Below are 10,914 nucleotides of genomic sequence, written 5' to 3'. Positions count from 1 at the left end.
GTCAGTACGAACCTTAGCACTAGTTCTTTGGACACCCAACTCCAACGGTTTTGGGAATTGGAATCCATTCCAGAAGAGACTCAGCTCTCAAAAGACGACGCTTTATGCGAATCAATTTTCGTGAATACTCATACACGTGACCCACTGGGTAAATATACTGTTTGTCTTCCCTTTAAGGAAAATGCGCCTCCTCAAGGCGATTCTCGTGATGTCGCTCTTTCTCGCTTACACAAAATTGAAGCTCGACTGTCACGTGATCCTGCTTTACGAGCTGAATACAATAAATGTCTTCAAGAGTACCTAGACATGGGACATATGGAGACTGTCAAGGACTCTGTCAACACTGACATATCTCCTTACTACATACCTCATCACTTCGTGCTTCGACAAAAGGCTGTCACTACGCAGCTGCGTGTTGTTTTCGATGCCTCGTGCAAAACGACATCAGGTCGTTCTCTCAACGACAATCTCCTTACAGGACAGAAGCTTCAACAAGACATATCGGAAGTTCTTCTAAAATATAGACTTCACAAAATCGTATTCACAGCTGACATCAAAATGATGTATCGCTTCATTAACATTTGTAAAGAACATCGAGATTCTCTCCTCTTGATCCTGTACAGGAATACCGCCTGTGCACGGTGACTTTCGGCGTTGCCTCTGCGCCATTCTTGGCCTTACGGACAATTCGTCAATTAGCGATTGATGAAGCCAACGCATTCCCACTTGCTTCGCAGGTGCTTCTCAACGATGTCTTCGTTGACGATGTCGTTACCGGTTCTGACAACCTAGATGATGCTCTCGCTCTTCAGCGTCAACTTACGTCTATTTGCAAAGCGGGAACGTTCGAACTCCGCAAATGGACTAGCAATAGCTCCGATTTCTTATCGCATGTTTTTAACAATGACGAGACTTATGACGACTCTCTCATACTTTCAGCTCTTGACACTGACAAGTCTGTCAAGGTACTTGGACTCAAGTGGAATTCTAAATCGGATAGTTTTACCTACCAGACAGATACGCCTTCGCGTAAATGTACAAAGCGTATCATGCTTGCAGAAATTGCTAAGATTTACGATCCTCTAGGTTTTCTTAGTCCTATAACTCTGTTTGCTAAACATTTAATTCAACTTCTGTGGGTATCCGGTGTAGGATGGGACGACGCTCCTCCACAAGGAATCTGCGATTTGTGGTATCAGTTTCTTGATGAACTTCCACTGCTACAAAACATAGCGTTACCTCGTCATGTTCTTCCAAGCACGCACAACGTGCAGCTTCACGGCTTTTCCGACGCCTCAGAAAAGGCGTACTCAGCCTGCGTCTACATTCGCGTCATAGATGCTGATGGTTGCATCACGTCTCATCTTCTTCTTGGCAAGACCAAGGTTGCGCCTTTGAAACGCCTTTCAATCCCACGCTTAGAATTATGTGGTGCTCTGCTTTTATCAAAACTGATAAAAAAGGTAATTACGGCTTACAGCTCATATTTAACTTTCGACGAAATCTTCGCTTGGTGCGATTCGTCAATCACACTTGCTTGGTTGCGCTCATCTCCTGACAAGTGGCGAACTTACGTTTGTAACCGCATCGCGGAAACTACGAGTAACGTACCTGCTGCACAGTGGCACCATGTACGCTCTGCTGACAACCCGGCGGACCCTGCGTCCCGAGGTGTTCTACCGTCTCGCTTGGACCATCAACAATGGTTCCATGGACCCTCCTGGCTCTCTAAACCGCAGCCCGAATGGCCTATATCTCACGTCAATTGTCATACTGACGAAGAACGTCGCAAACACACTCTCGTCACTCAGAAGAGTGAACCCACTCTCGAGTTCATCGAGCGATTCTCTTCGCTGCCCAAGATGCTGCGCATCATGGCACTAATCTTTCGATTTTACAATAAATGTCGTAAAACAGAATCATATGCTTCTCAGCACGTAACGGTTCCAGAGACCAAACAGGCTCTCAACCGCATTATTTCACTGGTTCAATCCGAACATTTCTCAGAAGACATCTCTCGTCTTAAGGACTATGACAGATGTACTCAACGTCTTCAAAGAATTAAACCTTTTATTGATGACGTCGGACTCCTCAGGGTCGGCGGCAGAATTAGTCATGCCAACATTCCTTACGATACAAGACATCAGATTATTTTACCAAAACGACATCAGTTTACAAATTTACTCATAGCTTTTTATCATACGACAAACTTACACGTTGGCCCTCAGACTTTACAGTGCATACTTGCACAAACTTACTGGATTCTCTGCGCTCGCGACGCAGTCCGTATGCGCACACGCCGCTGCGTGCGTTGCTTCCGCGCGCGACCGGTCGCTCGACAGCCGCCGATGGCCCCACTACCGGCCGCCCGAGTTCGTAACTTACGTCCATTTCTCCACGTCGGGATTGATTTTGCTGGACATTTCAATCTTAAATCTAATAAATACCGAAATGCGAAAATATTCAAATCATATGTTTGCGTCTTTATTTGCATGTCAACTAAAGCGATTCATCTCGAACTCGTTCCAGAATTGTCAACTGAGGCATTCCTAAATGCATTACGCCGTTTCATATCACGTCGAGGGTTATGTACGGACATTTGTTCCGACAACGGAAAAAACTTTGTAGGTTGTAATCGTTACCTCTCAGAACTTTACTCATTCTTACAGAATGAAGCGAACAACGCTGTTATTCAAAATCATTTAACTGATATGTCCATAACTTGGCATTTTAATCCGCCTTACGGAAGCCACTTTGGTGGAATATATGAATCCGCGGTCAAGTCACTCAAGGTTCATTTGCATCGCGTCATAGGTTCTCTTGCACTTACACAAGACGAATTTAACACATTAATTTGTCAGATTGAAGCTGTTCTGAATTCAAGGCCACTCAGCAGCCTCAGTAACGATCCTTCCGATCCGTTACCACTAACACCCGGACACTTCCTTATCGAGGAACCTTTAAATGCACTCCCCGAGTTTAACCTAACTCACGACAATCCTAACCGCCTCGTCAGGTGGCAAGTGATTCAACAAGCTGTACAACATTTTTGGAAGCGCTGGAGTGTCGAATACCTCCACCAGCTGCAACAGCGTGGTAAATGGTTTCACGATGACCCTAACACATCCCTCCGTGAGGGATCTGTAGTTGTGTTGATCGACAACACGCTGCCGCCGCTGCAGTGGCGCCTGGCGCGCGTGCAGCAGCTGCACCCGGGCTCTGACGGTGTTACTCGCGTCGTGACTGTGCGCACCGGTAATACCGTAACCAAGCGACCTGTCGTTAAGGTCTGCCCGTTGCCTATTGATTAGGTATTTCTTTTACTATTTCATTGTATGTTGTAGTATTCTAAGTTTAGCATAGTTTCTTAATAAAATAAGCATTATTTTATGGTCGGCGGCATGTTCCGTACTTCTTTTAAAACCAATTGTCACAAGCACAAGACGGTTATTTCTAGTTCGTAATTTATGTATTTCTATTCATCCAAATCGATAGCTAATTTGAATTTTGGATATGATCAAAACGCTTTGCAAAGTGCACTAATGAAACGCACACGACAGTGCTGCCAACGTGAAGAGACTGAACTACGTCTCTTTCTCATTACATTCTCAAGACTTTTCAAGTCGAATCACAACGGCTCAAAGAGCTCATACGCCTTCTAGGCTTTTCTATTTCCCAAAAGTGCTCAATTACTCCAAATTATCGACACAAGACAAGTGCAATCTTACACACAAGGACTATATACACTGCCTGTGGTGAACGAGACCGGGGCGCCCCGAAATCCAGCAGACGAGGAGCTTCAGGTCAGTCCAATTTTCTCTCTTTAGCTATCGAAGTCAAACTCCCTAACAGAGGGAAATCGTGGACCACGCCTGCGGGGTCAGTATCGGGTTTCTAAAGTTTTTATTGTCGCGAGCAGATTGGCTAGAGTAATCGGGTACCATTCGTTGCATTAGTCATAGGTAAGTATTACATTGGCTTCGCTCGAGTGCAATGCTGAGGAAAAAATGAAATTATTTACGACATCACATTAAAAACCTCAAAAATAACAGTATTTCTCCACTATTTAATGGGTGTTATTATACATATAAACCTTCCTCTTGAATCACTCTATCTATTAAAAAGAACCGCAACAATATCCGTTGCGTAGTTTTAAAGATTTAAGCGTACGTAGGGATATAGGGACAGCAAAAGCGACTTTGTTTTATACTATGTAGTAAAGTGCGCAATCCACACTAATGTCAAATAGCAATATTGCTTTTATAGATGAATTGCTTTGATGTGGCGTTTTTAACCCCCCAGCACTTCAACCACCAGTACTCCAACAATCCTACATACGTATACATATAACTAGGGATTTCAATATGGGTCGTCTGCTTGTGGTTTTGTTGCACTAGTTAATTCTGCTAACGAACCACTGATATGCCACAATAAGTACACGTAGGGTGGCTTGCGTAAGGGTCTTTAAACATGTTTAGTGGGCCACTAAACATGTTTAAAGACCCTTACGCAAGCCACCCGTAGTGTGTCAAAACTAACCTTAAAAATACCAAAATATAACAACTTATATGGAAAACAATTACTAAAATATCACGTACCAAAATTAATTAATGACTTACCTACTAACCTTAAAAATGAAATCACTGGACTTAACATTAAATACAAACTAAAGCACCATTTCTTAAATCAGGAAGAATATTAGAGAAACCGCAAACACCTCCTGTGTGTCGTGCTGTCCGGTAGTTACGTGTGCGTGTGACGCACGGGGTGAAGCTGATGCAGGGAACTAGTTTTTGTATACTTCGCTTGCAAGTGTATAAATTCCTACCTACATGTTCTTTATTTATTGTACCTATTTTGTTGGGGATGCCGGGGTATTTCTTCTTTATGTTTCTCATTAAAACTCGATTTTATCTATTGTTCTTTTATTATAATACTTCTTCTTATTAAATCTTACAACAACGTTTATAATATTTTCCAGAGAGAGACAAAACCAAAGACAATCACTTTTTTATATTATAGAAGTAAAGTGCCATAAAGTACAGCCTACGTATATAATTTAAAGGTTTTGGATGAGTGGACATTGGTCTCAACATATTTGTTCGAGCATGATATTATGTTGCAAATTGGAAGCGACGATGGTGAATGTCGGTGTACGAACAAACCAAAGTTGGTTTTTGTTGCACCGTCAATTGTAAAATTTTTTATTAAGTACTGTACTTATTTCTAATAAATAATAATAATAATGCACCATGATATGCATAAAATATGATGCATATGATATAGACATTAGTATGTATATTCTAACTACTGTTGTTGATCGAAGATGTAATGGGGATATATTGATATCAGAATTGAAACATGATCATCCATTATTGTAGGTTCATAGCCGACAGTCATTTCATCGGCTTCAATGTACATTTCATTATTACTCGCTTAATGACCACTGTGGTCTAGTGGTTGAGCGCTCACGATGCAGAGGTCCCGGGTTCGATTCCCGATGGGGACTTATCACAAAAAAATACTCTGTGGTCCCTAGTTTGGTAAGGACTGGCTGATCACCAGATTGTTCGAAAGTAAGATGATCCGTGCTTCGGAATGCACGTTAAGCCGTTGGTCCCGGTTACTACTTACTGATGTAAGTTAGTAGTCGTTACATGAGCCATGTTGTTTAGCGATAAGGACGCCTAGTGTGCTTATTAAATTTGTATTTGTCTGTATAAGAGTCCTGGAACGCTTTTGCCCAGCAGTGGGACACGTTAGGCTAGATAAGATAAGTATGTCTTGAGTTTATGTTTTGGGCAATAAAGAATTATTGATTGATTGGAATAAGTACCCACAATACTTCGATAAATTCATTAACACTCACTTTTTCACTCGAAATTACTAGAATAAATTATAGATAAACAGCCTACTCGTATATACCTCCCACTGCTGGGCACAGGCCTCCCCTCAATCAACCGAAGGAGCTGAGACCAATGATATATTGTGCCTTCTTACTTTTTCAGAAAATCAGGTGATTCCCTATCAATCCCTATCAAACCTATTATTATGGCAGACTCACAAAGTAATTTCGACAATGTCCACACCGGAAACCGAACCCGGACCTCCAGATATTGAGAACACTGCACCACTCTCTAACCACTAGACCACGAGGTCTTTACTTTGAATAAATAAAGAAAAGAAAAAAACACAAAGTAAAAGAGTCGCTTTGTAACCAACTCCTTCACTTTACGAAGTTATAAAAGTTCTCCGACAGTATAATGCTGTACATTTACAAAGTTGGTGGAACCAAATTACTCTTTACTTTCACTGTGTTTGCAAAATGGTTTTCCAAATTACCGAGAAATCTCTTGAACTGCCATGACTCAGATCTCTGACGTTAATTCTTTTTTTTTACGTAATTTATTGTAGATTCGCCGTATAACTAATGTATCATTAAATACTTACCTCCTCCGAGGTCCAGTGGTTGAGCGTTGTGCTCACGATCCGGAGGTCCCGGGTTCGAAACCCGGTGACAAATCACAAAAATCACTTTGAGATATTGTAAGATGTATCTTTATGACAGTACTAATTGACAGCCTCTCCACACTTTAAATTGCTGTACCCTTGCAGGGTGTCACTTGTACTTTATTAATTATGTAACACCTTTTATTATAGTATTGTAATATTTTATCTATCTATCTATCTAAGTATCTTTTATAATAACCTGTGGCTTTGCAATAAATAAATAAATAAACCTACTCAAATGAGATACTTTTTACGAAACGTCAAAACGAAAGTTTTCTTTGGAGTCTGTAAGGATATTTTCTGTTCTGTGGGAAATATGTCCTGTGACGTAACCAATAAAAGCAGCCAAACGTCGTACTCATTGTTTCTTAATTCATAAATAAAACTCTAAAATAAGTCGAAAAGGAAAATGAGATTGATTTATGATTATCTTTTACTGCCTTTTATATCTAGATAAGCATTTTATAAGTTACCTTTGACCCAGTCAAATACTGCTATAAGTGCTGTTTTTATACGACTAAGTACATCAAATGTAAAGGAGAGAATAAACTTCATGTATTTCGTTCAGAAACATCACTAAATTGGACCAACGTTCGCAAACGAGTCAGGATTGACAGATGCACGAATATTGCGTGTCAATTAACTTGACTGATTGATTTGCTTCAAAACGGTTGTGGAACCGGAAAATTCCCAGTTAGATGCCCTATTGAGCTGCCAACCTGTTACTACGTTGTTACCATAATGACTTTCAGGCGCCTTCTACGAGTAGAATTATTACATATTTTTTTAAATGAAGCATTAGAATAATAATTATGCTTCACAATGTAATATTGTGAAGCATAATTATTAACCTCTCCTTTTCGGCGGATAAGAAAATGACAGGTATAACTTAAAATAAAATCAGATGGTGTGTATTGGAATTAGCACCAGTTTCTCCTTTGTAATTATCTAGTTATGATTTACTTATAAAAATCTCTAGCTAGCCAATTAGTGCGTCGGTACCAGAGACTGCTAAGCTTATTCAAATAAAATATTGTACTAAGTTGATTCCAAGGTTCTAACTTCACAAGGGAAAATGAAAATGGGTAACGCTTGGATATTACTTAGGCATTTTTAATGTTTCCTATCAATATTAGAAAATCTGGCTTGAGTTGAATAAGTTGGATACCATCATGAACAAGATTGAACCCGAATGAATCTCCCGATCGTTTTGACGATAATTTTTGCGTGCGTAATTATAACCAATTAAATAAAATTAATAACGCCATCATTGAAATAATTAATATTAATTCATTAAATTGTATCCTTGTTCGTAGCGCGTGACTTATATTTCAGTCACATGTGTTCGATTTTAATAATTTATGTTCGGATCGTAAGTAATTGAAATCACGAGATTCCCAGGATTTGTACTGGGTGAATGGCAGTAGGCTCGCCCCCTATTATTTAAAAATAGCTGGGTTTATAAGTATATACTAGGCTTTCTATATTAGCATTTTATAATGTATCTTTGACCCAGTCAAATACTCTATTATAATAAAACATAATAAAAATAAAATTGCTATTCATAATTCTAGATTACGTAAATTAAATTCATCTTTTTTGGGATTATTCTATAGTCTCTGCTTACCCCGATGGGAAAAGGCGTGAGTTTATGTGAGTTATATGTATGTATGTGTTTTTTGGGGTTATGTTTTTACAATAAAATACCAGATAATATTTTGAATTTGTCAGAAAATAAAATTAAAGCTCACGTGAATCTTACTTTATATAAAAAAGCTTATTATACCTAAATGACAAAAATGGCTGTCTAGTAATTAATTAACTTGTAATGTGTACCCTCATTGATTTAAAAGATGTGTTGCTGTTGCAGATTCTTGTCATATTTTCTTTTCAGCCAAAACACCTTGCGAAAAATCATAAATGTTACATTGACCTTCAACAAGTTTATCCGTGATAATTATGATTCTGATTTCTGATAAGTGCTGTCTTTATACGACTACATCAAATGTAAAGGAGAGAACACACTTGATGAATTTCGTTTAGAAACATCTCTAAATTGAACGAACGTTCGTAAACGAGTGAGGAATGACAGATGCACGAATATTGCTTATCCATTGAGTTGACTGATTGATTCGCATCAAAACGGTCGTGGAACCGGAAAATTGTCAGATGACAGATATTGATAAAAAGAGGAAATTCAAATTCAGAATAGCCAGTTCTTTTTTTTCAAACAAATCGTGATTTTATAACCGCGTGATGGAATGTATATTTTGTTGCTATATGCCAGGATCGCAGCAAATGAAATTCCATAGTCTCTGCTTGTGACAGTGAGAAATAGGCGCAAGTTTATGTACGCATGTATGTAGTAAACTGTATTTAGTGGAAACGAAATTCTTTTTTATTACTTTTATATGACCACACACAATATTATGGTATAGTAAGTGAGGACCTGGCCTAAGGTGGAACACACTTACCTAATAAACTAAAGAGACTAAACTACTACTACACTAGATTAGACTTGAGAGGTTAAGAGACTTTTTGTAATTATTTGTTTTTATTTTGGTGCAATAAAGTGTATTTGTATTGTATTGTATTGTATAAACGCTTAACTTCTCTAGTTTTGAGAAAAAGTTAATAAGCACGGAGAAAGCGAGCGAAGTACTATGCTATCAGCGCAACAGTGCGTGTACGCAGGGTACTGTGTGTGTTGTGAGCTTTACTTTTTTAAATAATTATGAGATTAAACGAACTTACCTGTAAGTGAAGTTCTATCTCAATTATACGAAGCTCCTTGTTCGAGAGGTTTTTTAACAGTGTAGTCTACATCTTATGCTCCAGCATCGTCACAATTTTCAAAGCTCATATCCAAAGCTAAAAAAAAAAGTTAGTTTCCCGCTTCCGAGCGCACCTGTCAACTAATGTCATTATGTTTAAAGCATGTTTCATGGACAACTCCATCACCTGTGGAAGCTTTAGGGCGGGATATTAAAATTGAAGGGAGGGAGTCCTCTCGAACAAGGAGCTTCGTATAATTGAGATAGAACTTCACTTACAGGTAAGTTCGTTTAATCTCATAATTATACTCGCTCCTTGTTCGAGAGGTTTTTTAACAGTGTAGATGTTTAAAGCTTAGTTGGGAATGAAACATTTAAATTGAAACGAGTACCAATAATATGATTATTCATTAATGAATAAAGTACATTGTTATCACAAAGGCTAATTCAGCTGCCCATGACTTTAATCCCAATAAAGGCAGTCAGAGGCACAGCCGTTGCCTGATAAACTCAGCGCGGCGTTCCACCAAACGTTTTGATATTATCATGTAAAAAACAATAAGAATAATTACTGTTCGCTAAACAAGTTTCACCAGTTCTCAAGAATGGAATCGATATTATGTATGTTATATATGGTTATACTATACTGTACTAGAATAGATACATAGTTCTAAATAATAAAGTTGAAGTTAAGCAAGTACATTAAATACCTATTTCACATGACTATCAATTTCACAACAAAAGAACTACACAAGAACAAATTTCTGATGGAAGCTCAACATCATAATTGGCTATACGAGCCTCACAGGGACCTCACCATAGAGCAGATTTCCGAAGCTCTTGAACAACCACGATAGTTGTAGTCGAAAGGACTGTGAGAGTTTATCATATAGTGTAACACTCATTTTTCATTGGCACACCAAGGTCTACAATAATTATCAAAGTTACACATTATTTGTTTACATACATAAAAGAAGAAATACATAAAGAACGGGTAATGACGCGGGCACCCAGACACAAGATTGATTGTAACATCCTGTGCTAAGTTGGCAATTGTTGTCGACATTGAGTAGTTAAATGAATCCTAAGACAACATGTCAAATTGATTAGAGAAAATACAAATATAAGTGTAAGTAAGAATTTCGATACATTTATTCAAGTGACCTTTTTCATTAAGATATTCAGAACCACTGATCTAAACTTTCCTCTTTTATTATAAGATATTGTTAAATGAGGCTGAAAGTATAAAGAGGGGAAGTACATTTACATTATGTACTTGTGTGATAATTATCTTCGTGATAATTAAGATTTTGTTTTTATTAAAATAGATTACCTGAGCCCACGTTATTTTGTATTACCTAATATCGACCATATGGGCTTGGTAATAATATTTAGTATATTTTTTTTTATGTGGTAATAATAAATATAACTTGTTGTGGAATCTTTTACTATTCCTCTATGCAACCTTTCACCCACCAATCAGATGTTAGAACAACGTACACACGACACATCAACACACGTAACATTGTTTACGCAGCTATCCCTTTAGTGTAATAATTATTAAATTTGTTTTTAGGACAGTAATAGTAACGTCCTATTATTTACTGGAAAAAATAAATAAATGGATAAA

General features: G+C 38.2%; 1 protein-coding gene across 1 annotated transcript; it reads left to right on the top strand.

The window, feature by feature from the left end:
- The first annotated feature begins 306 nt into the window (after positions 1–306).
- On the top strand, positions 307–4,350 carry LOC126366990 (uncharacterized). Its single transcript, XM_050010334.1, has 5 exons — positions 307–507; positions 624–1,877; positions 2,229–2,372; positions 3,138–3,263; positions 4,303–4,350. Exons 1-5 carry the CDS (start codon positions 307–309, stop codon positions 4,348–4,350), a joined length of 1,773 nt encoding a protein of 590 aa, XP_049866291.1.
- The last annotated feature ends 6,564 nt before the right edge of the window (positions 4,351–10,914 follow it).

This window comes from Pectinophora gossypiella, chromosome 5 (assembly GCF_024362695.1).
Source record: "Pectinophora gossypiella chromosome 5, ilPecGoss1.1, whole genome shotgun sequence".
NCBI lineage: Eukaryota > Metazoa > Arthropoda > Insecta > Lepidoptera > Gelechiidae > Pectinophora > Pectinophora gossypiella.
This window is presented reverse-complemented; position numbering and strand designations above follow the sequence as displayed.

Coding starts and splice junctions, on each gene's coding strand:
- LOC126366990 (XM_050010334.1), top strand. CDS start 307: ATGGGACATATGGAGACTGTCAAGGACTCTGTCAACACTGACATATCT. Junction 1,878..2,228: donor CCAAGATGCTGCGCATCATG/GCACTAATCTTT, acceptor GTTGGCCCTCAG/ACTTTACAGTGCATACTTGC. Junction 2,373..3,137: donor CCCCACTACCGGCCGCCCGA/GTTCGTAACTTA, acceptor TCCCTCCGTGAG/GGATCTGTAGTTGTGTTGAT.